Consider the following 26,403-nt stretch of genomic DNA (forward strand, 5'->3'; position numbering starts at 1 on the left):
TCTCTAAAGTGTAGAGATCTCCACTGGACCGTGGAGATTTGAGGGGGAAACAAGGGTAGACACTATGTGGGAAGCTCCCTTATCAACCAGGCACCTAGCCTCCTGCGCCTCCAACCAAATCTTCACACAGGGTCTCCTGTACTCGTCGTACCTGAGTGGACACAGATACCCAAGCTGGGCAAAGTCCTGTCAACTCCGATCCCCCTCAAGGGTGCCGGCGTCATTCCTCAAGTTGCCCTCTTGCTGCCTCCTTTCTAGAGCAGCTAGACCTCCCAGGATGGCACTTCTATGGGCACTTTATCAGGCGCTTCTCCTGCCTGCTCAGCTTTTATTCTTCACTTGTTCGAAGGGGTTTCTTACATTCCCATTTAAAGGGAGCCTTAACCCCACAGTGGGAGCAGTCCGGGGCTCTCGATTCTCGCCTCCCTTTTGACGCCGACTTTCCCATTGATCTCGTGGACTTTCCCCTTTTCCAGAGGGAATTCCCCTTTAGTTGCCTGTTCCCCCTATCTCCTTTCAAATCCAAGGGTCATTTTCCATAGGACTCCTGCCTCCATATTGTTATCAACTTCTACGTCAAAGAGCACAAAGGCTGCCTGCAGATAGGGTAGAGAGTGGGTTATAATCTGCAGACAGGGTAGAGAGTGGACTCCAACCTGCAGATAGGGTAAAGAGTGGGTTATAATCTGCAGATAGGGTCGAGAGTGGACGACAACCTGCACACAGGGTAGAGAGTGGGTTATGATCTGCAGATAGGGTCGAGAGTGGACGACATCCTGCACACAGGGTAGAGAGTGGGTTATGATCTGCAGATAAGGTAGAGAGTGGATTACAACTTGCAGATAGGGTAGAAAGTGGACGAGAACCTGCAGATAGGGTAGAGAGTGGGTTATAACCTGCAGATAGGGTATAGAGTGGGTTATAACCTGCAGATAAGGGAGAGAGTGGACTATAACCTGCAGACAGGGTAGAGAGTGGGTAATAAACTGCAGATAGGGAATAGAGTGGACTATAACCTGCAGACAGGGTAGAGAGTGGACTATAACCTGCAGATAGGGTAGAGAGTGGACTATAACCTGCAGATAGGGTAGAGAGTGGGTTATAACCTGCAGATAGGGTATAGAGTGGGTTATAACCTGCAGATAAGGTAGAGAGTGGACTAAAACCTGCAGATAAGGTAGAGAGTGGACTAAAACCTGCAGATAGGGAATAGAGTGGGTTATAACCTGCAGAAAGGGTATAGAGTGGGTTATAACCTGCAGATAGTGCAGAGAGTGGACTATAACCTGCAGAAAGGGTAGAGAGTGGGTTATAACCTGCAGATAAGGGAGAGAGTGGACTATAACCTGCAGATAGTGCAGAGAGTGGACTATAACCTGCAGATAGTGTAGAGAGTGGACTATAACCTGCAGATAGTGTAGAGAGTGGACTATAACCTGCAGATAGGGTAGAGAGTGGGTTATAACCTGCAGATAGTGTAGAGAGTGGACGATAACCTGCAGATAGGGTAGAGAGTGGGTTATAACCTGCAGATAGGGAAGAGAGTGGACTATAACCTGCAGATAGTGCAGAGAGTGGACTATAACCTGCAGATAGGGTAGAGAGTGGACTATAACCTGCAGATAGTGTAGAGAGTGGACTATAACCTGCAGATAGTGTAGAGAGTGGACTATAACCTGCAGATAGTGTAGAGAGTGGACTATAACCTGCAGATAGTGTAGAGAGTGGGTTATAACCTGCAGATAGTGTAGAGAGTGGACTATAACCTGCAGATAGGGTAGAGAGTGGACTATAACCTGCAGATAGTGTAGAGAGTGGACTATAACCTGCAGATAGGGTAGAGAGTGGACTATAACCTGCAGATAGGGTAGAGAGTGGACTATAACCTGCAGATAGTGTAGAGAGTGGACTATAACCTGCAGATAGTGTAGAGAGTGGACTATAACCTGCAGATAGGGTAGAGAGTGGACTATAACCTGCAGATAGTGTAGAGAGTGGACTATAACCTGCAGATAGTGTAGAGAGTGGACTATAACCTGCAGATAGGGTAGAGAGTGGACTATAACCTGCAGATAGTGTAGAGAGTGGACTATAACCTGCAGATAGGGTAGAGAGTGGACTATAACCTGCAGATAGGGTAGAGAGTGGACTATAACCTGCAGATAGTGTAGAGAGTGGACTATAACCTGCAGATAGTGTAGAGAGTGGACTATAACCTGCAGATAGTGTAGAGAGTGGACTATAACCTGCAGATAGGGTAGAGAGTGGACTATAACCTGCAGATAGTGTAGAGAGTGGACTATAACCTGCAGATAGGGTAGAGAGTGGACTATAACCTGCAGATAGGGTAGAGAGTGGACTATAACCTGCAGATAGGGTAGAGAGTGGACTATAACCTGCAGATAGTGTAGAGAGTGGACTATAACCTGCAGATAGTGTAGAGAGTGGACTATAACCTGCAGATAGGGTAGAGAGTGGACTATAACCTGCAGATAGTGTAGAGAGTGGACTATAACCTGCAGATAGGGTAGAGAGTGGACTATAACCTGCAGATAGTGTAGAGAGTGGACTATAACCTGCAGATAGGGTAGAGAGTGGACTATAACCTGCAGATAGTGTAGAGAGTGGACTATAACCTGCAGATAGGGTAGAGAGTGGACTATAACCTGCAGATAGTGTAGAGAGTGGACTATAACCTGCAGATAGGGTAGAGAGTGGACTATAACCTGCAGATAGTGTAGAGAGTGGACTATAACCTGCAGAGAGTGTAGAGAGTGGACTATAACCTGCAGATAGTGTAGAGAGTGGACTATAACCTGCAGATAGGGTAGAGAGTGGACCATAACCTGCAGATAGGGTAGAGAGTGGACCATAACCTGCAGATAGGGTAGAGAGTGGACTATAACCTGCAGATAGTGTAGAGAGTGGACTATAACCTGCAGATAGTGTAGAGAGTGGACTATAACCTGCAGATAGTGTAGAGAGTGGGTTATAACCTGCAGATAGTGTAGAGAGTGGACTATAACCTGCAGATAGGGTAGAGAGTGGACTATAACCTGCAGATAGTGTAGAGAGTGGACTATAACCTGCAGATAGTGTAGAGAGTGGGTTATAACCTGCAGATAGTGGAGAGAGTGGACGATAACCTGCAGATAGGGTAGAGAGTGGGTTATAACCTGCAGATAGGGTAGAGAGTGGGTTATAACCTGCAGATAGTGTAGAGAGTGGACTATAACCTGCAGATAGGGTAGAGAGTGGACTATAACCTGCAGATAGTGTAGAGTGGACTATGACCTACAGATAGGGTAGAGAGTGGGTTATAACCTGCAGATAGTGTAGAGAGTGGACTATAACCTGCAGATAGTGTAGAGAGTGGACTATAACCTGCAGATAGGGTAGAGAGTGGACTATAACCTGCAGATAGGGTAGAGAGTGGACCATAACCTGCAGATAGTGTAGAGAGTGGACTATAACCTGCAGATAGTGTAGAGAGTGGACTATAACCTGCAGATAGTGTAGAGAGTGGACTATAACCTGCAGATAGGGTAGAGAGTGGACCATAACCTGCAGATAGTGTAGAGAGTGGACTATAACCTGCAGATAGTGTAGAGAGTGGACTATAACCTGCAGATAGTGTAGAGAGTGGACTATAACCTGCAGATAGTGTAGAGAGTGGACCATAACCTGCAGATAGTGTAGAGAGTGGACTATAACCTGCAGATAGTGTAGAGAGTGGACGGGAACCTGCAGATAGGGTAGAGAGTGGACCATAACCTGCAGATAGTGTAGAGAGTGGACTATAACCTGCAGATAGGGTAGAGAGTGGACTATAACCTGCAGATAGTGTAGAGAGTGGACTATAACCTGCAGATAGGGTAGAGAGTGGGTTATAACCTGCAGATAGTGTAGAGAGTGGGTTATAACCTGCAGATAGGGTAGAGAGTGGACTATAACCTGCAGATAGTGTAGAGAGTGGACTATAACCTGCAGATAGTGTAGAGAGTGGACTATAACCTGCAGATAGTGTAGAGAGTGGACTATAACCTGCAGATAGTGTAGAGAGTGGACTATAACCTGCAGATAGTGTAGAGAGTGGGTTATAACCTGCAGATAGTGTAGAGAGTGGACTATAACCTGCAGATAGGGTAGAGAGTGGACTATAACCTGCAGATAGTGTAGAGAGTGGACTATAACCTGCAGATAGTGTAGAGAGTGGGTTATAACCTGCAGATAGTGGAGAGAGTGGACGATAACCTGCAGATAGGGTAGAGAGTGGGTTATAACCTGCAGATAGGGTAGAGAGTGGGTTATAACCTGCAGATAGTGTAGAGAGTGGACTATAACCTGCAGATAGGGTAGAGAGTGGACTATAACCTGCAGATAGTGTAGAGTGGACTATGACCTACAGATAGGGTAGAGAGTGGGTTATAACCTGCAGATAGTGTAGAGAGTGGACTATAACCTGCAGATAGGGTAGAGAGTGGGTTATAACCTGCAGATAGTGTAGAGAGTGGACTATAACCTGCAGATAGGGTAGAGAGTGGACTATAACCTGCAGATAGGGTAGAGAGTGGGTTATAACCTGCAGATAGTGTAGAGAGTGGACTATAACCTGCAGATAGGGTAGAGAGTGGACTATAACCTGCAGATAGTGTAGAGTGGACTATAACCTGCAGATAGTGTAGAGAGTGGACTATAACCTGCAGATAGTGTAGAGAGTGGACCATAACCTGCAGATAGTGTAGAGAGTGGACTATAACCTGCAGATAGTGTAGAGAGTGGACTATAACCTGCAGATAGGGTAGAGAGTGGACTATAACCTGCAGATAGGGTAGAGAGTGGGTTATAACCTGCAGATAGTGTAGAGAGTGGACTATAACCTGCAGATAGGGTAGAGAGTGGACTATAACCTGCAGATAGTGTAGAGTGGACTATAACCTGCAGATAGTGTAGAGAGTGGACTATAACCTGCAGATAGTGTAGAGAGTGGACCATAACCTGCAGATAGTGTAGAGAGTGGACTATGACCTACAGATAGGGTAGAGAGTGGGTTATAACCTGCAGATAGTGTAGAGAGTGGACTATAACCTGCAGATAGTGTAGAGAGTGGACTATAACCTGCAGATAGGGTAGAGAGTGGGTTATAACCTGCAGATAGGGTAGAGAGTGGACCATAACCTGCAGATAGTGTAGAGAGTGGACTATAACCTGCAGATAGTGTAGAGAGTGGACTATAACCTGCAGATAGTGTAGAGAGTGGACTATAACCTGCAGATAGGGTAGAGAGTGGACCATAACCTGCAGATAGTGTAGAGAGTGGACTATAACCTGCAGATAGTGTAGAGAGTGGACTATAACCTGCAGATAGTGTAGAGAGTGGACTATAACCTGCAGATAGTGTAGAGAGTGGACCATAACCTGCAGATAGTGTAGAGAGTGGACTATAACCTGCAGATAGTGTAGAGAGTGGACGGGAACCTGCAGATAGGGTAGAGAGTGGACCATAACCTGCAGATAGTGTAGAGAGTGGACTATAACCTGCAGATAGGGTAGAGAGTGGACTATAACCTGCAGATAGTGTAGAGAGTGGACTATAACCTGCAGATAGGGTAGAGAGTGGGTTATAACCTGCAGATAGTGTAGAGAGTGGGTTATAACCTGCAGATAGGGTAGAGAGTGGACTATAACCTGCAGATAGTGTAGAGAGTGGACTATAACCTGCAGATAGTGTAGAGAGTGGACTATAACCTGCAGATAGTGTAGAGAGTGGACTATAACCTGCAGATAGTGTAGAGAGTGGACTATAACCTGCAGATAGAGTAGAGAGTGGGTTATAACCTGCAGATAGTGTAGAGAGTGGACTATAACCTGCAGATAGGGTAGAGAGTGGACTATAACCTGCAGATAGTGTAGAGAGTGGACTATAACCTGCAGATAGTGTAGAGAGTGGGTTATAACCTGCAGATAGTGGAGAGAGTGGACGATAACCTGCAGATAGGGTAGAGAGTGGGTTATAACCTGCAGATAGGGTAGAGAGTGGGTTATAACCTGCAGATAGTGTAGAGAGTGGACTATAACCTGCAGATAGGGTAGAGAGTGGACTATAACCTGCAGATAGTGTAGAGTGGACTATGACCTACAGATAGGGTAGAGAGTGGGTTATAACCTGCAGATAGTGTAGAGAGTGGACTATAACCTGCAGATAGGGTAGAGAGTGGGTTATAACCTGCAGATAGTGTAGAGAGTGGACTATAACCTGCAGATAGGGTAGAGAGTGGACTATAACCTGCAGATAGGGTAGAGAGTGGGTTATAACCTGCAGATAGTGTAGAGAGTGGACTATAACCTGCAGATAGGGTAGAGAGTGGACTATAACCTGCAGATAGTGTAGAGTGGACTATAACCTGCAGATAGTGTAGAGAGTGGACTATAACCTGCAGATAGTGTAGAGAGTGGACCATAACCTGCAGATAGTGTAGAGAGTGGACTATAACCTGCAGATAGTGTAGAGAGTGGACTATAACCTGCAGATAGGGTAGAGAGTGGACTATAACCTGCAGATAGGGTAGAGAGTGGGTTATAACCTGCAGATAGTGTAGAGAGTGGACTATAACCTGCAGATAGGGTAGAGAGTGGACTATAACCTGCAGATAGTGTAGAGTGGACTATAACCTGCAGATAGTGTAGAGAGTGGACTATAACCTGCAGATAGTGTAGAGAGTGGACCATAACCTGCAGATAGTGTAGAGAGTGGACTATGACCTACAGATAGGGTAGAGAGTGGGTTATAACCTGCAGATAGTGTAGAGAGTGGACTATAACCTGCAGATAGGGTAGAGAGTGGACTATAACCTGCAGATAGGGTAGAGAGTGGGTTATAACCTGCAGATAGTGTAGAGAGTGGACTATAACCTGCAGATAGTGTAGAGTGGACTATAACCTGCAGATAGTGTAGAGAGTGGACTATAACCTGCAGATAGTGTAGAGAGTGGACCATAACCTGCAGATAGTGTAGAGAGTGGACTATAACCTGCAGATAGTGTAGAGAGTGGACTATAACCTGCAGATAGTGTAGAGAGTGGACCATAACCTGCAGATAGGGTAGAGAGTGGACCATAACCTGCAGATAGGGTAGAGAGTGGGTTATAACCTGCAGATAGTGTAGAGAGTGGGTTATAACCTGCAGATAGGGTAGAGAGTGGACTATAACCTGCAGAGAGGGTAGCGAGTGGGTTATTACCTGCAAATAGGGTAGAGAGTGGACGATAACCTGCAGATAGGGTAGAGAGTGGATTATAACCTGCAGATAGTGTAGAGAGTGGGTTATAACCTGCAGATAGTGTAGAGAGTGGACTATAACCTGCAGATAGTGTAGAGAGTGGACTATAACCTGCAGATAGTGTAGAGAGTGGACGATAACCTGCAGATAGGGTAGAGAGTGGACGATAACCTGCAGATTGGGTAGAGAGTGGATTATAACCTGCAGATAGTGTAGAGAGTGGACTATAACCTGCAGATAGTGTAGAGAGTGGACTATAACCTGCAGATAGTGTAGAGAGTGGACTATAACCTGCAGATAGTGTAGAGAGTGGACTATAACCTGCAGATAGGGTAGAGAGTGGACTATAACCTGCAGATAGTGTAGAGAGTGGACTAAAACCTGCAGATAGTGTAGAGAGTGGACTATAACCTGCAGATAGTGTAGAGAGTGGACTATAACCTGCAGATAGGGTAGAGAGTGGACTATAACCTGCAGATAGGGTAGAGAGTGGACAATAACCTGCAGATAGGGTAGAGAGTGGACTATAACCTGCAGATAGGGTAGAGAGTGGATTATAACCTGCAGATAGTGTAGAGAGTGGACTATAACCTGCAGATAGTGTAGAGAGTGGACTATAACCTGCAGATAGTGTAGAGAGTGGACTATAACCTGCAGATAGTGTCGAGAGTGGACTATAACCTGCAGATAGTGTAGAGAGTGGACTATAACCTGCAGATAGGGTAGAGAGTGGACTATAACCTGCAGATAGTGTAGAGAGTGGACTATAACCTGCAGATAGGGTAGAGAGTGGGTTATAACCTGCAGATAGTGTAGAGAGTGGACTATAACCTGCAGATAGGGTAGAGAGTGGACTATAACCTGCAGATAGTGTAGAGAGTGGACTATAACCTGCAGATAGTGTAGAGAGTGGACCATAACCTGCAGATAGGGTAGAGAGTGGACCATAACCTGCAGATAGGGTAGAGAGTGGGTTATAACCTGCAGATAGTGTAGAGAGTGGGTTATAACCTGCAGATAGGGTAGAGAGTGGACTATAACCTGCAGAGAGGGTAGCGAGTGGGTTATTACCTGCAAATAGGGTAGAGAGTGGACGATAACCTGCAGATAGGGTAGAGAGTGGACGATAACCTGCAGATAGGGTAGAGAGTGGACGATAACCTGCAGATAGGGTAGAGAGTGGATTATAACCTGCAGATAGTGTAGAGAGTGGGTTATAACCTGCAGATAGTGTAGAGAGTGGATTATAACCTGCAGATAGTGTAGAGAGTGGACCATAACCTGCAGATAGTGTAGAGTGGGTTATAACCTGCAGATAGTGTAGAGAGTGGACTATAACCTGCAGATAGGGTAGAGAGTGGACTATAACCTGCAGATAGTGTAGAGAGTGGACTAAAACCTGCAGATAGTGTAGAGAGTGGACTATAACCTGCAGATAGTGTAGAGAGTGGACTATAACCTGCAGATAGGGTAGAGAGTGGACTATAACCTGCAGATAGGGTAGAGAGTGGACTATAACCTGCAGATAGGGTAGAGAGTGGACTATAACCTGCAGATAGGGTAGAGAGTGGATTATAACCTGCAGATAGTGTAGAGAGTGGACTATAACCTGCAGATAGTGTAGAGAGTGGACTATAACCTGCAGATAGGGTAGAGAGTGGACTATAACCTGCAGATAGTGTAGAGAGTGGACTATAACCTGCAGATAGTGTAGAGAGTGGACTATGACCTGCAGATAGGGTAGAGAGTGGACTATAACCTGCAGATAGTGTAGAGAGTGGACTATAACCTGCAGATAGTGTAGAGAGTGGACTATAACCTGCAGATAGTGTAGAGAGTGGACTATAACCTGCAGATAGTGTAGAGAGTGGACTATAACCTGCAGATAGTGTAGAGAGTGGACTATAACCTGCAGATAGTGAAGAGAGTGGACTATAACCTGCAGATAGTGTAGAGAGTGGATTATAACCTGCAGACAGTGTAGAGAGTGGACTATAACCTGCAGATAGTGTAGAGAGTGGACTATAACCTGCAGATAGGGTAGAGAGTGGACTATAACCTGCAGATAGTGTAGAGAGTGGACTATAACCTGCAGATAGGGTAGAGAGTGGACTATAACCTGCAGATAGTGTAGAGAGTGGATTATAACCTGCAGATAGTGTAGAGAGTGGACTATAACCTGCAGATAGTGTAGAGAGTGGACTATAACCTGCAGATAGTGTAGAGAGTGGACCATAACCTGCAGATAGGGTAGAGAGTGGACCATAACCTGCAGATAGTGTAGAGAGTGGACTATAACCTGCAGATAGGGTAGAGAGTGGACTATAACCTGCAGATAGTGTAGAGAGTGGATTATAACCTGCAGATAGTGTAGAGAGTGGGTTATAACCTGCAGATAGTGTAGAGAGTGGACTATAACCTGCAGATAGTGTAGAGAGTGGACTATAACCTGCAGATAGTGTAGAGAGTGGACTATGACCTACAGATAGGGTAGAGAGTGGACTATAACCTGCAGATAGTGTAGAGAGTGGACTATAACCTGCAGATAGTGTAGAGAGTGGATTATAACCTGCAGATAGTGTAGAGAGTGGGTTATAACCTGCAGATAGTGTAGAGAGTGGACTATAACCTGCAGATAGTGTAGAGAGTGGACTATAACCTGCAGATAGTGTAGAGAGTGGACTATGACCTGCAGATAGGGTAGAGAGTGGACTATAACCTGCAGATAGTGTAGAGAGTGGACTATAACCTGCAGATAGTGTAGAGAGTGGACTATAACCTGCAGATAGGGTAGAGAGTGGACTATAACCTGCAGATAGTGTAGAGAGTGGATTATAACCTGCAGATAGTGTAGAGAGTGGACTATAACCTGCAGATAGTGTAGAGAGTGGATTATAACCTGCAGATAGTGTAGAGAGTGGACTATAACCTGCAGATAGGGTAGAGAGTGGACTATAACCTGCAGATAGTGTAGAGAGTGGACTATAACCTGCAGATAGGGTAGAGAGTGGACTATAACCTGCAGATAGTGTAGAGAGTGGATTATAACCTGCAGATAGTGTAGAGAGTGGACTATAACCTGCAGATAGTGTAGAGAGTGGATTATAACCTGCAGATAGTGTAGAGAGTGGGTTATAACCTGCAGATAGTGTAGAGAGTGGACTATAACCTGCAGATAGTGTAGAGAGTGGATTATAACCTGCAGATAGTGTAGAGAGTGGGTTATAACCTGCAGATAGTGTAGAGAGTGGACTATAACCTGCAGATAGTGTAGAGAGTGGATTATAACCTGCAGATAGTGTAGAGAGTGGGTTATAACCTGCAGATAGTGTAGAGAGTGGATTATAACCTGCAGATAGTGCAGAGAGTGGGTTATAACCTGCAGATAGGGTAGAGAGTGGGTTATAACCTGCAGATAGTGTAGAGAGTGGGTTATAACCTGCAGATAGGGTAGAGAGTGGACTATAACCTGCAGATAGTGTAGAGAGTGGACTATAACCTGCAGATAGTGTAGAGAGTGGACTATAACCTGCAGATAGTGTAGAGAGTGGACTATAACCTGCAGATAGTGTAGAGAGTGGACTATAACCTGCAGATAGTGTAGAGAGTGGACTATAACCTGCAGATAGGGTAGAGAGTGGGTTATAACCTGCAGATAGTGTAGAGAGTGGACTATAACCTGCAGATAGGGTAGAGAGTGGACTATAACCTGCAGATAGTGTAGAGAGTGGACTATAACCTGCAGATAGTGTAGAGAGTGGACCATAACCTGCAGATAGGGTAGACAGTGGACCATAACCTGCAGATAGGGTAGAGAGTGGGTTATAACCTGCAGATAGTGTAGAGTGTGGGTTATAACCTGCAGATAGGGTAGAGAGTGGACTATAACCTGCAGAGAGGGTAGCGAGTGGGTTATTACCTGCAAATAGGGTAGAGAGTGGACGATAACCTGCAGATAGGGTAGAGAGTGGACGATAACCTGCAGATAGGGTAGAGAGTGGACGATAACCTGCAGATAGGGTAGAGAGTGGATTATAACCTGCAGATAGTGTAGAGAGTGGACTATAACCTGCAGATAGTGTAGAGAGTGGACTATAACCTGCAGATAGTGTAGAGAGTGGACTATAACCTGCAGATAGTGTAGAGCGTGGACTATAACCTGCAGATAGGGTAGAGAGTGGACTATAACCTGCAGATAGTGTAGAGAGTGGACTAAAACCTGCAGATAGTGTAGAGAGTGGACTATAACCTGCAGATAGTGTAGAGAGTGGACTATAACCTGCAGATAGGGTAGAGAGTGGACTATAACCTGCAGATAGGGTAGAGAGTGGACTATAACCTGCAGATAGGGTAGAGAGTGGACTATAACCTGCAGATAGGGTAGAGAGTGGATTATAACCTGCAGATAGTGTAGAGAGTGGACTATAACCTGCAGATAGTGTAGAGAGTGGACTATGACCTGCAGATAGGGTAGAGAGTGGACTATAACCTGCAGATAGTGTAGAGAGTGGACTATAACCTGCAGATAGTGTAGAGAGTGGACTATAACCTGCAGATAGGGTAGAGAGTGGACTATAACCTGCAGATAGTGTAGAGAGTGGATTATAACCTGCAGATAGTGTAGAGAGTGGACTATAACCTGCAGATAGTGTAGAGAGTGGATTATAACCTGCAGATAGTGTAGAGAGTGGACTATAACCTGCAGATAGGGTAGAGAGTGGACTATAACCTGCAGATAGTGTAGAGAGTGGACTATAACCTGCAGATAGGGTAGAGAGTGGACTATAACCTGCAGATAGTGTAGAGAGTGGATTATAACCTGCAGATAGTGTAGAGAGTGGACTATAACCTGCAGATAGTGTAGAGAGTGGATTATAACCTGCAGATAGTGTAGAGAGTGGGTTATAACCTGCAGATAGTGTAGAGAGTGGACTATAACCTGCAGATAGTGTAGAGAGTGGATTATAACCTGCAGATAGTGTAGAGAGTGGGTTATAACCTGCAGATAGTGTAGAGAGTGGACTATAACCTGCAGATAGTGTAGAGAGTGGATTATAACCTGCAGATAGTGTAGAGAGTGGGTTATAACCTGCAGATAGTGTAGAGAGTGGATTATAACCTGCAGATAGTGCAGAGAGTGGGTTATAACCTGCAGATAGGGTAGAGAGTGGGTTATAACCTGCAGATAGTGTAGAGAGTGGGTTATAACCTGCAGATAGGGTAGAGAGTGGACTATAACCTGCAGATAGTGTAGAGAGTGGACTATAACCTGCAGATAGTGTAGAGAGTGGACTATAACCTGCAGATAGTGTAGAGAGTGGACTATAACCTGCAGATAGTGTAGAGAGTGGACTATAACCTGCAGATAGTGTAGAGAGTGGACTATAACCTGCAGATAGGGTAGAGAGTGGGTTATAACCTGCAGATAGTGTAGAGAGTGGACTATAACCTGCAGATAGGGTAGAGAGTGGACTATAACCTGCAGATAGTGTAGAGAGTGGACTATAACCTGCAGATAGTGTAGAGAGTGGACCATAACCTGCAGATAGGGTAGAGAGTGGACCATAACCTGCAGATAGGGTAGAGAGTGGGTTATAACCTGCAGATAGTGTAGAGTGTGGGTTATAACCTGCAGATAGGGTAGAGAGTGGACTATAACCTGCAGAGAGGGTAGCGAGTGGGTTATTACCTGCAAATAGGGTAGAGAGTGGACGATAACCTGCAGATAGGGTAGAGAGTGGACGATAACCTGCAGATAGGGTAGAGAGTGGACGATAACCTGCAGATAGGGTAGAGAGTGGATTATAACCTGCAGATAGTGTAGAGAGTGGACTATAACCTGCAGATAGTGTAGAGAGTGGACTATAACCTGCAGATAGTGTAGAGAGTGGACTATAACCTGCAGATAGTGTAGAGCGTGGACTATAACCTGCAGATAGGGTAGAGAGTGGACTATAACCTGCAGATAGTGTAGAGAGTGGACTAAAACCTGCAGATAGTGTAGAGAGTGGACTATAACCTGCAGATAGTGTAGAGAGTGGACTATAACCTGCAGATAGGGTAGAGAGTGGACTATAACCTGCAGATAGGGTAGAGAGTGGACTATAACCTGCAGATAGGGTAGAGAGTGGACTATAACCTGCAGATAGGGTAGAGAGTGGATTATAACCTGCAGATAGTGTAGAGAGTGGACTATAACCTGCAGATAGTGTAGAGAGTGGACTATAACCTGCAGATAGGGTAGAGAGTGGACTATAACCTGCAGATAGTGTAGAGAGTGTACTATAACCTGCAGATAGTGTAGAGAGTGGACTATAACCTGCAGATAGTGTAGAGAGTGGACTATGACCTGCAGATAGGGTAGAGAGTGGACTATAACCTGCAGATAGTGTAGAGAGTGGACTATAACCTGCAGATAGTGTAGAGAGTGGACTATAACCTGCAGATAGTGTAGAGAGTGGACTATAACCTGCAGATAGTGTAGAGAGTGGACTATAACCTGCAGATAGTGTAGAGAGTGGACTATAACCTGCAGATAGTGTAGAGAGTGGATTATAACCTGCAGATAGTGTAGAGAGTGGACTATAACCTGCAGATAGTGTAGAGAGTGGATTATAACCTGCAGATAGTGTAGAGAGTGGACTATAACCTGCAGATAGGGTAGAGAGTGGACTATAACCTGCAGATAGTGTAGAGAGTGGACTATAACCTGCAGATAGGGTAGAGAGTGGACTATAACCTGCAGATAGTGTAGAGAGTGGATTATAACCTGCAGATAGTGTAGAGAGTGGACTATAACCTGCAGATAGTGTAGAGAGTGGATTATAACCTGCAGATAGTGTAGAGAGTGGGTTATAACCAGCAGATAGTGTAGAGAGTGGACTATAACCTGCAGATAGTGTAGAGAGTGGACTATAACCTGCAGATAGTGTAGAGAGTGGGTTATAACCTGCAGATAGTGTAGAGAGTGGACTATAACCTGCAGATAGTGTAGAGAGTGGATTATAACCTGCAGATAGTGTAGAGAGTGGGTTATAACCTGCAGATAGTGTAGAGAGTGGATTATAACCTGCAGATAGTGTAGAGAGTGGGTTATAACCTGCAGATAGGGTAGAGAGTGGACGATAACCTGCAGATAGGGTAGAGAGTGGACTATAACCTGCAGATAGGGTAGAGAGTGGACGATAACCTGCAGATAGGGTAGAGAGTGGACTATAACCTGCAGATAGTGTAGAGAGTGGACTATAACCTGCAGATAGTGTAGAGAGTGGACTATAACCTGCAGATAGTGTAGAGAGTGGACTATAACCTGCAGATAGTGTAGAGAGTGGACTATAACCTGCAGATAGGGTAGAGAGTGGACTATAACCTGCAGATAGGGTAGAGAGTGGACCATAACCTGCAGATAGGGTAGAGAGTGGGTTATAACCTGCAGATAGTGTAGAGAGTGGACTATAACCTGCAGATAGGGTAGAGAGTGGACCATAACCTGCAGATAGTGTAGAGAGTGGACTATAACCTGCAGATAGGGTAGAGAGTGGACCATAACCTGCAGATAGGGTAGAGAGTGGACCATAACCTGCAGATAGGGTAGAGAGTGGGTTATAACCTGCAGATAGTGTAGAGAGTGGACTATAACCTGCAGATAGGGTAGAGAGTGGACCATAACCTGCAGATAGTGTAGAGAGTGGGTTATAACCTGCAGATAGTGTAGAGAGTGGACTATAACCTGCAGATAGTGTAGAGAGTGGACCATAACCTGCAGGTAGTGTAGAGAGTGGGTTATAACCTGCAGATAGTGTAGAGAGTGGACTATAACCTGCAGATAGTGTAGAGAGTGGACTATAACCTGCAGATAGTGTAGAGAGTGGACTATAACCTGCAGATAGTGTAGAGAGTGGACTATAACCTGCAGATAGTGTAGAGAGTGGACCATAACCTGCAGATAGGGTAGAGAGTGGACCATAACCTGCAGATAGTGTAGAGAGTGGACTATAACCTGCAGATAGTGTAGAGAGTGGACTATAACCTGCAGATAGTGTAGAGAGTGGACTATAACCTGCAGATAGTGTAGAGAGTGGACCATAACCTGCAGATAGGGTAGAGAGTGGGTTATAACCTGCAGATAGTGTAGAGAGTGGACTATAACCTGCAGATAGGGTAGAGAGTGGGTTATAACCTGCAGATAGTGTAGAGAGTGGACCATAACCTGCAGATAGTGTAGAGAGTGGACTATAACCTGCAGATTGGGTATAGAGTGGACTATAACCTGCAGATAGTGTAGAGAGTGGACTATAACCTGCAGATAGTGTAGAGAGTGGACCATAACCTGCAGATAGGGTAGAGAGTGGGTTATAACCTGCAGATAGTGTAGAGAGTGGACTATAACCTGCAGATAGGGTAGAGAGTGGGTTATAACCTGCAGATAGTGTAGAGAGCGGACCATAACCTGCAGATAGTGCAGAGAGTGGACTATAACCTGCAGATTGGGTATAGAGTGGACCATAACCTGCAGATAGTGTAGAGAGTGGACTATAACCTGCAGATTGGGTATAGAGTGGACTATAACCTGCAGATAGGGTAGAGAGTGGGTTATAACCTGCAGATAGTGTAGAGAGTGGACCATAACCTGCAGATAGTGTAGAGAGTGGGTTACAACCTGCAGATAGGGTAGAGAGTGGACGAGAACCTGCAGATAGTGTAGAGAGTGAGTAATAACCAGCAGATAGGGTGCAGAGTGGACTAAAACATGCAGATAAGGTAGAGAGTGGGTTATAACCTGCTGATAGGGTAGAGAGTGGGTTATAACCTGCTGATAGGGTGGAAAGTGGAGTAAAACCTGCAGATAGGGTATAGAGTGGGTTACAACCTGCAGATAGGGTAGAGAGTGGAAAATAACCTGCAGATAGTGTAGAGAGTGAGTAATAACCAGCAGATAGGGTGCAGAGTGGACTAAAACATGCAGATAGGGTAGAGAGTGGACGATAACCTGCAGATAGGGTAGAGAGTGGACGATAACCTGCAGATAGGGTAGAGAGTGGACGATAACCTGCAGATAGTGTAGAGAGTGGACTATAACCTGCAGATAGTGTAGAGAGTGGGTTATAACCTGCGGATAGTGTAGAGAGTGGGTTATAACCTGCAGATAGTGTAGAGAGTGGACTATAACCTGCAGATAGGGTAGAGAGTGGACTATAACCTGCAGATAGTGTAGAGAGTGGACTATAACCTGCAGATAGGGTAGAGAGTGGACTATAACCTGCAGATAGGGTAGAGAGTGGACGATAACCTGCAGATAGTGTAGAGAGTGGACTATAACCTGCAGATAGTGTAGAGAGTGGACCATAACCTGCAGATAGGGTAGAGAGTGGACGATAACCTGCAGATAGTGTAGAGAGTGGACTATAACCTGCAGATAGTGTAGAGAGTGGACGATAACCTGCAGATAGGGTAGAGAGTGGACTATAACCTGCAGATAGTGTAGAGAGTGGGTTATAACCTGCAGATAGGGTAGAGAGTGGGTTATAACCTGCAGATAGTGTAGAGAGTGGACTATAACCTGCAGATAGTGTAGAGAGTGGACTATAACCTGCAGATAGTGTAGAGAGTGGACTATAACCTGCAGATAGTGTAGAGAGTGGACTATAACCTGCAGATAGTGTAGAGAGTGGGTTATAACCTGCAGATAGGGTAGAGAGTGGGTTATAACCTGCAGATAGTGTAGAGAGTGGACTATAACCTGCAGATAGTGTAGAGAGTGGACTATAACCTGCAGATAGTGTAGAGAGTGGGTTATAACCTGCAGATAGTGTAGAGAGTGGACTATCACCTGCAGATAGTGTAGAGAGTGGACTATAACCTGCAGATAGTGTAGAGAGTGGGTTATAACCTGCAGATAGGGTAGAGAGTGGGTTATAACCTGCAGATAGTGTAGAGAGTGGACTATAACCTGCAGATAGTGTAGAGAGTGGACTATAACCTGCAGATAGTGTAGAGAGTGGACTATAACCTGCAGATAGTGTAGAGAGTGGACGATAACCTGCAGATAGTGTAGAGAGTGGACTATAACCTGCAGATAGTGTAGAGAGTGGGTTATAACCTGCAGATAGGGTAGAGAGTGGGTTATAACCTGCAGATAGTGTAGAGAGTGGACTATAACCTGCAGATAGTGTAGAGAGTGGACTATAACCTGCAGATAGTGTAGAGAGTGGACTATAACCTGCAGATAGGGTAGAGAGTGGGTTATAACCTGCAGATAGTGTAGAGAGTGGACTATAACCTGCAGATAGTGTAGAGAGTGGACTATAACCTGCAGATAGTGTAGAGAGTGGACTATAACCTGCAGATAGTGTAGAGAGTGGGTTATAACCTGCAGATAGGGTAGAGAGTGGGTTATAACCTGCAGATAGTGTAGAGAGTGGACTATAACCTGCAGATAGTGTAGAGAGTGGACTATAACCTGCAGATAGTGTAGAGAGTGGGTTATAACCTGCAGATAGTGTAGAGAGTGGACTATAACCTGCAGATAGTGTAGAGAGTGGACTATAACCTGCAGATAGTGTAGAGAGTGGGTTATAACCTGCAGATAGGGTAGAGAGTGGGTTATAACCTGCAGATAGTGTAGAGAGTGGACTATAACCTGCAGATAGTGTAGAGAGTGGATTATAACCTGCAGATAGTGTAGAGAGTGGGTTATAACCTGCAGATAGGGTAGAGAGTGGACTATAACCTGCAGATAGTGTAGAGAGTGGGTTATAACCTGCAGATAGTGTAGAGAGTGGACTATAACCTGCAGATAGTGTAGAGAGTGGACTATAACCTGCAGATAGTGTAGAGAGTGGATTATAACCTGCAGATAGTGTAGAGAGTGGGTTATAACCTGCAGATAGTGTAGAGAGTGGACTATAACCTGCAGATAGTGTAGAGAGTGGACTATAACCTGCAGATAGTGTAGAGAGTGGATTATAACCTGCAGATAGTGTAGAGAGTGGGTTATAACCTGCAGATAGTGTAGAGAGTGGACTATAACCTGCAGATAGTGTAGAGAGTGGACTATAACCTGCAGATAGTGTAGAGTGTGGACTATAACCTGCAGATAGGGTAGAGAGTGGACCATAACCTGCAGATAGGGTAGAGAGTGGACTATAACCTGCAGATAGGGTAGAGAGTGGACGATAACCTGCAGATAGTGTAGAGAGTGGACTATAACCTGCAGATAGTGTAGAGAGTGGACCATAACCTGCAGATAGGGTAGAGAGTGGACGATAACCTGCAGATAGTGTAGAGAGTGGACTATAACCTGCAGATAGTGTAGAGAGTGGACGATAACCTGCAGATAGGGTAGAGAGTGGACTATAACCTGCAGATAGTGTAGAGAGTGGGTTATAACCTGCAGATAGGGTAGAGAGTGGGTTATAACCTGCAGATAGTGTAGAGAGTGGACTATAACCTGCAGATAGTGTAGAGAGTGGACTATAACCTGCAGATAGTGTAGAGAGTGGACTATAACCTGCAGATAGTGTAGAGAGTGGACTATAACCTGCAGATAGTGTAGAGAGTGGGTTATAACCTGCAGATAGGGTAGAGAGTGGGTTATAACCTGCAGATAGTGTAGAGAGTGGACTATAACCTGCAGATAGTGTAGAGAGTGGACTATAACCTGCAGATAGTGTAGAGAGTGGGTTATAACCTGCAGATAGTGTAGAGAGTGGACTATAACCTGCAGATAGTGTAGAGAGTGGACTATAACCTGCAGATAGTGTAGAGAGTGGGTTATAACCTGCAGATAGGGTAGAGAGTGGGTTATAACCTGCAGATAGTGTAGAGAGTGGACTATAACCTGCAGATAGTGTAGAGAGTGGACTATAACCTGCAGATAGTGTAGAGAGTGGACTATAACCTGCAGATAGTGTAGAGAGTGGACGATAACCTGCAGATAGTGTAGAGAGTGGACTATAACCTGCAGATAGTGTAGAGAGTGGGTTATAACCTGCAAATAGGGTAGAGAGTGGGTTATAACCTGCAGATAGTGTAGAGAGTGGACTATAACCTGCAGATAGTGTAGAGAGTGGACTATAACCTGCAGATAGTGTAGAGAGTGGACTATAACCTGCAGATAGGGTAGAGAGTGGGTTATAACCTGCAGATAGTGTAGAGAGTGGACTATAACCTGCAGATAGTGTAGAGAGTGGACTATAACCTGCAGATAGTGTAGAGAGTGGACTATAACCTGCAGATAGTGTAGAGAGTGGACTATAACCTGCAGATAGTGTAGAGAGTGGGTTATAACCTGCAGATAGGGTAGAGAGTGGACTATAACCTGCAGATAGTGTAGAGAGTGGACTATAACCTGCAGATAGTGTAGAGAGTGGACTATAACCTGCAGATAGTGTAGAGAGTGGGTTATAACCTGCAGATAGGGTAGAGAGTGGGTTATAACCTGCAGATAGTGTAGAGAGTGGACTATAACCTGCAGATAGTGTAGAGAGTGGACTATAACCTGCAGATAGTGTAGAGAGTGGGTTATAACCTGCAGATAGTGTAGAGAGTGGACTATAACCTGCAGATAGTGTAGAGAGTGGACTATAACCTGCAGATAGTGTAGAGAGTGGGTTATAACCTGCAGATAGGGTAGAGAGTGGGTTATAACCTGCAGATAGTGTAGAGAGTGGACTATAACCTGCAGATAGTGTAGAGAGTGGATTATAACCTGCAGATAGTGTAGAGAGTGGGTTATAACCTGCAGATAGGGTAGAGAGTGGGTTATAACCTGCAGATAGTGTAGAGAGTGGACTATAACCTGCAGATAGTGTAGAGAGTGGACTATAACCTGCAGATAGTGTAGAGAGTGGACTATAACCTGCAGATAGGGTAGAGAGTGGGTTATAACCTGCAGATAGTGTAGAGAGTGGACTATAACCTGCAGATAGTGTAGAGAGTGGACTATAACCTGCAGATAGTGTAGAGAGTGGACTATAACCTGCAGATAGTGTAGAGAGTGGGTTATAACCTGCAGATAGGGTAGAGAGTGGGTTATAACCTGCAGATAGTGTAGAGAGTGGACTATAACCTGCAGATAGTGTAGAGAGTGGACTATAACCTGCAGATAGTGTAGAGAGTGGGTTATAACCTGCAGATAGTGTAGAGAGTGGACTATAACCTGCAGATAGTGTAGAGAGTGGACTATAACCTGCAGATAGTGTAGAGAGTGGGTTATAACCTGCAGATAGGGTAGAGAGTGGGTTATAACCTGCAGATAGTGTAGAGAGTGGACTATAACCTGCAGATAGTGTAGAGAGTGGATTATAACCTGCAGATAGTGTAGAGAGTGGGTTATAACCTGCAGATAGGGTAGAGAGTGGACTATAACCTGCAGATAGTGTAGAGAGTGGGTTATAACCTGCAGATAGTGTAGAGAGTGGACTATAACCTGCAGATAGTGTAGAGAGTGGACTATAACCTGCAGATAGTGTAGAGAGTGGATTATAACCTGCAGATAGTGTAGAGAGTGGGTTATAACCTGCAGATAGTGTAGAGAGTGGACTATAACCTGCAGATAGTGTAGAGAGTGGACTATAACCTGCAGATAGTGTAGAGAGTGGATTATAACCTGCAGATAGTGTAGAGAGTGGGTTATAACCTGCAGATAGTGTAGAGAGTGGACTATAACCTGCAGATAGTGTAGAGAGTGGACTATAACCTGCAGATAGTGTAGAGTGTGGACTATAACCTGCAGATAGGGTAGAGAGTGGACCATAACCTGCAGATAGGGTAGAGAGTGGACTATAACCTGCAGATAGGGTAGAGAGTGGACGATAACCTGCAGATAGTGTAGAGAGTGGACTATAACCTGCAGATAGTGTAGAGAGTGGACCATAACCTGCAGATAGGGTAGAGAGTGGACGATAACCTGCAGATAGTGTAGAGAGTGGACTATAACCTGCAGATAGTGTAGAGAGTGGACGATAACCTGCAGATAGGGTAGAGAGTGGACTATAACCTGCAGATAGTGTAGAGAGTGGGTTATAACCTGCAGATAGGGTAGAGAGTGGGTTATAACCTGCAGATAGTGTAGAGAGTGGACTATAACCTGCAGATAGTGTAGAGAGTGGACTATAACCTGCAGATAGTGTAGAGAGTGGACTATAACCTGCAGATAGTGTAGAGAGTGGACTATAACCTGCAGATAGTGTAGAGAGTGGGTTATAACCTGCAGATAGGGTAGAGAGTGGGTTATAACCTGCAGATAGTGTAGAGAGTGGACTATAACCTGCAGATAGTGTAGAGAGTGGACTATAACCTGCAGATAGTGTAGAGAGTGGGTTATAACCTGCAGATAGTGTAGAGAGTGGACTATAACCTGCAGATAGTGTAGAGAGTGGACTATAACCTGCAGATAGTGTAGAGAGTGGGTTATAACCTGCAGATAGGGTAGAGAGTGGGTTATAACCTGCAGATAGTGTAGAGAGTGGACTATAACCTGCAGATAGTGTAGAGAGTGGACTATAACCTGCAGATAGTGTAGAGAGTGGACTATAACCTGCAGATAGTGTAGAGAGTGGACGATAACCTGCAGATAGTGTAGAGAGTGGACTATAACCTGCAGATAGTGTAGAGAGTGGGTTATAACCTGCAAATAGGGTAGAGAGTGGGTTATAACCTGCAGATAGTGTAGAGAGTGGACTATAACCTGCAGATAGTGTAGAGAGTGGACTATAACCTGCAGATAGTGTAGAGAGTGGACTATAACCTGCAGATAGGGTAGAGAGTGGGTTATAACCTGCAGATAGTGTAGAGAGTGGACTATAACCTGCAGATAGTGTAGAGAGTGGACTATAACCTGCAGATAGTGTAGAGAGTGGACTATAACCTGCAGATAGTGTAGAGAGTGGACTATAACCTGCAGATAGTGTAGAGAGTGGGTTATAACCTGCAGATAGGGTAGAGAGTGGACTATAACCTGCAGATAGTGTAGAGAGTGGACTATAACCTGCAGATAGTGTAGAGAGTGGACTATAACCTGCAGATAGTGTAGAGAGTGGGTTATAACCTGCAGATAGGGTAGAGAGTGGGTTATAACCTGCAGATAGTGTAGAGAGTGGACTATAACCTGCAGATAGTGTAGAGAGTGGACTATAACCTGCAGATAGTGTAGAGAGTGGGTTATAACCTGCAGATAGTGTAGAGAGTGGACTATAACCTGCAGATAGTGTAGAGAGTGGACTATAACCTGCAGATAGTGTAGAGAGTGGGTTATAACCTGCAGATAGGGTAGAGAGTGGGTTATAACCTGCAGATAGTGTAGAGAGTGGACTATAACCTGCAGATAGTGTAGAGAGTGGATTATAACCTGCAGATAGTGTAGAGAGTGGGTTATAACCTGCAGATAGGGTAGAGAGTGGACTATAACCTGCAGATAGTGTAGAGAGTGGGTTATAACCTGCAGATAGTGTAGAGAGTGGACTATAACCTGCAGATAGTGTAGAGAGTGGACTATAACCTGCAGATAGTGTAGAGAGTGGATTATAACCTGCAGATAGTGTAGAGAGTGGGTTATAACCTGCAGATAGTGTAGAGAGTGGACTATAACCTGCAGATAGTGTAGAGAGTGGACTATAACCTGCAGATAGTGTAGAGAGTGGATTATAACCTGCAGATAGTGTAGAGAGTGGGTTATAACCTGCAGATAGTGTAGAGAGTGGACTATAACCTGCAGATAGTGTAGAGAGTGGACTATAACCTGCAGATAGTGTAGAGTGTGGACTATAACCTGCAGATAGGGTAGAGAGTGGACCATAACCTGCAGATAGGGTAGAGAGTGGACCATAACCTGCAGATAGGGTAGAGAGTGGACGATAACCTGCAGATAGTGTAGAGAGTGGACTATAACCTGCAGATAGGGTAGAGAGTGGACTATAACCTGCAGATAGTGTAGAGAGTGGACGATAACCTGCAGATAGTGTAGAGAGTGGACTATAACCTGCAGATAGTGTAGAGAGTGGACTATAACCTGCAAATAGTGTAGAGAGTGGGTTATAACCTGCAGATAGTGTAGAGAGTGGACTATAACCTGCAGATAGGGTAGAGAGTGGACTATAACCTGCAAATAGTGTAGAGAGTGGGTTATAACCTGCAGATAGTGTAGAGAGTGGACTATAACCTGCAGATAGTGTAGAGAGTGGACTATAACCTGCAGATAGTGTAGAGAGTGGGTTATAACCTGCAGATAGTGTAGAGAGTGGACTATAACCTGCAGATAGGGTAGAGAGTGGACTATAACCTGCAGATAGTGTAGAGAGTGGACTATAACCTGCAGATAGTGTAGAGAGTGGGTTATAACCTGCAGATAGTGTAGAGAGTGGGTTATAACCTGCAGATAGTGTAGAGAGTGGACTATAACCTGCAGATAGGGTAGAGAGTGGACTATAACCTGCAGATAGTGTAGAGAGTGGACTATAACCTGCAGATAGGGTAGAGAGTGGACTATAACCTGCAGATAGGGTAGAGAGTGGACGATAACCTGCAGATAGTGTAGAGAGTGGACTATAACCAGCAGATAGTGTAGAGAGTGGACCATAACCTGCAGATAGGGTAGAGAGTGGGTTATAACCTGCAGATAGTGTAGAGAGTGGACTATAACCTGCTGATAGTGTAGAGAGTGGACCATAACCTGCAGATAGGGTAGAGAGTGGGTTATAACCTGCAGATAGTGTAGAGAGTGGACTATAACCTGCAGATAGTGTAGAGAGTGGACTATAACCTGCAGATAGGGTAGAGAGTGGACTATAACCTGCTGATAGTGTAGAGAGTGGACCATAACCTGCAGATAGGGTAGAGAGTGGGTTATAACCTGCAGATAGTGTAGAGAGTGGACTATAACCTGCAGATAGTGTAGAGAGTGGACTATAACCTGCAGATAGTGTAGAGAGTGGACTATAACCTGCAGATCGGGTAGAGAGTGGACTATAACCTGCAGATAGTGTAGAGAGTGGACTATAACCTGCAGATAGTGTAGAGAGTGGACTATAACCTGCAGATAGTGTAGAGAGTGGACTATAACCTGCAGATAGTGTAGAGAGTGGACTATAACCTGCAGATAGTGTAGAGAGTGGACTATAACCTGCAGATAGTGTAGAGAGTGGACTATAACCTGCAGATAGGGTAGAGAGTGGACGATAACCTGCAGATAGTGTAGAGAGTGGACTATAACCTGCAGATAGTGTAGAGAGTGGACCATAACCTGCAGATAGGGTAGAGAGTGGGTTATAACCTGCAGATAGTGTAGAGAGTGGACTATAACCTGCTGATAGTGTAGAGAGTGGACCATAACCTGCAGATAGGGTAGAGAGTGGGTTATAACCTGCAGATAGTGTAGAGAGTGGACTATAACCTGCAGATAGTGTAGAGAGTGGACTATAACCTGCAGATAGGGTAGAGAGTGGACTATAACCTGCTGATAGTGTAGAGAGTGGACCATAACCTGCAGATAGGGTAGAGAGTGGGTTATAACCTGCAGATAGTGAAGAGAGTGGACTATAACCTGCAGATAGTGTAGAGAGTGGACTATAACCTGCAGATAGTGTAGAGAGTGGACTATAACCTGCAGATCGGGTAGAGAGTGGACTATAACCTGCAGATAGTGTAGAGAGTGGACTATAACCTGCAGATAGTGTAGAGAGTGGACTATAACCTGCAGATAGTGTAGAGAGTGGACTATAACCTGCAGATAGTGTAGAGAGTGGGTTATAACCTGCAGATAGGGTAGAGAGTGGACCATAACCTGCAGATAGGGTAGAGAGTGGGTTATAACCTGCAGATAGTGTAGAGAGTGGACTACAACCTGCAGATAGTGTAGAGAGTGGACTATAACCTGCAGATAGTGTAGAGAGTGGACTATAACCTGCAGATAGTGTAGAGAGTGGACTATAACCTGCAGATAGTGTAGAGAGTGGACTATAACCTGCTGATAGGGTAGAGAGTGGACTATAACCTGCTGATAGGGTAGAGAGTGGACTATAACCTGCAGATAGGGTAGAGAGTGGACTATAACCTGCAGATAGGGTAGAGAGTGGACTATAACCTGCAGATAGTGTAGAGAGTGGACTATAACCTGCAGATAGTGTAGAGAGTGGGTTATAACCTGCAGATAGTGTAGAGAGTGGACTATAACCTGCAGATAGTGTAGAGAGTGGACTATAACCTGCAGATAGTGTAGAGAGTGGGTTATAACCTGCAGATAGTGTAGAGAGTGGACTATAACCTGCAGATAGGGTAGAGAGTGGACCATAACCTGCAGATAGGGTAGAGAGTGGACCATAACCTGCAGATAGGGTAGAGAGTGGACGATAACCTGCAGATAGTGTAGAGAGTGGACTATAACCTGCAGATAGTGTAGAGAGTGGACTATAACCTGCAGATAGGGTAGAGAGTGGACTATAACCTGCAGATAGGGTAGAGAGTGGACTATAACCTGCAGATAGTGTAGAGAGTGGACTATAACCTGCAGATAGGGTAGAGAGTGGACGATAACCTGCAGATAGTGTAGAGAGTGGACGATAACCTGCAGATAGTGTAGAGAGTGGACTATAACCTGCAAATAGTGTAGAGAGTGGGTTATAACCTGCAGATAGTGTAGAGAGTGGACTATAACCTGCAGATAGTGTAGAGAGTGGACTATAACCTGCAGATAGTGTAGAGAGTGGGTTATAACCTGCAGATAGTGTAGAGAGTGGACTATAACCTGCAGATAGGGTAGAGAGTGGACTATAACCTGCAGATAGTGTAGAGAGTGGACTATAACCTGCAGATAGTGTAGAGAGTGGGTTATAACCTGCAGATAGTGTAGAGAGTGGGTTATAACCTGCAGATAGTGTAGAGAGTGGACTATAACCTGCAGATAGGGTAGAGAGTGGGTTATAACCTGCAGATAGTGTAGAGAGTGGACTATAACCTGCAGATAGTGTAGAGAGTGGACTATAACCTGCAGATAGGGTAGAGAGTGGACTATAACCTGCAGATAGGGTGGAGAGTGGACGATAACCTGCAGATAGTGTAGAGAGTGGACTATAACCTGCAGATAGGGTAGAGAGTGGACTATAAACTGCAGATAGTGTAGAGAGTGGACT

The 26,403-nt window shown here is 44.9% G+C and overlaps 1 protein-coding gene across 1 annotated transcript in view; it reads right to left on the reverse strand.

Moving 5' to 3' along the window:
• Positions 1–506: 506 nt before the first annotated feature.
• The window catches only part of LOC137356856 (LIX1-like protein), a 93,886-nt gene continuing 67,989 nt past the window's right edge, over positions 507–26,403 (reverse strand). The window contains exon 5 of the mRNA XM_068022697.1: positions 507–596. Within this exon, the coding sequence (XP_067878798.1) occupies positions 507–596 (90 nt within the window). The remainder of the gene's footprint in view (positions 597–26,403) is intronic.

This window comes from Heterodontus francisci, chromosome 46, assembly GCF_036365525.1.
Source record: "Heterodontus francisci isolate sHetFra1 chromosome 46, sHetFra1.hap1, whole genome shotgun sequence".
Taxonomy (NCBI): Eukaryota; Metazoa; Chordata; class Chondrichthyes; order Heterodontiformes; family Heterodontidae; genus Heterodontus; species Heterodontus francisci.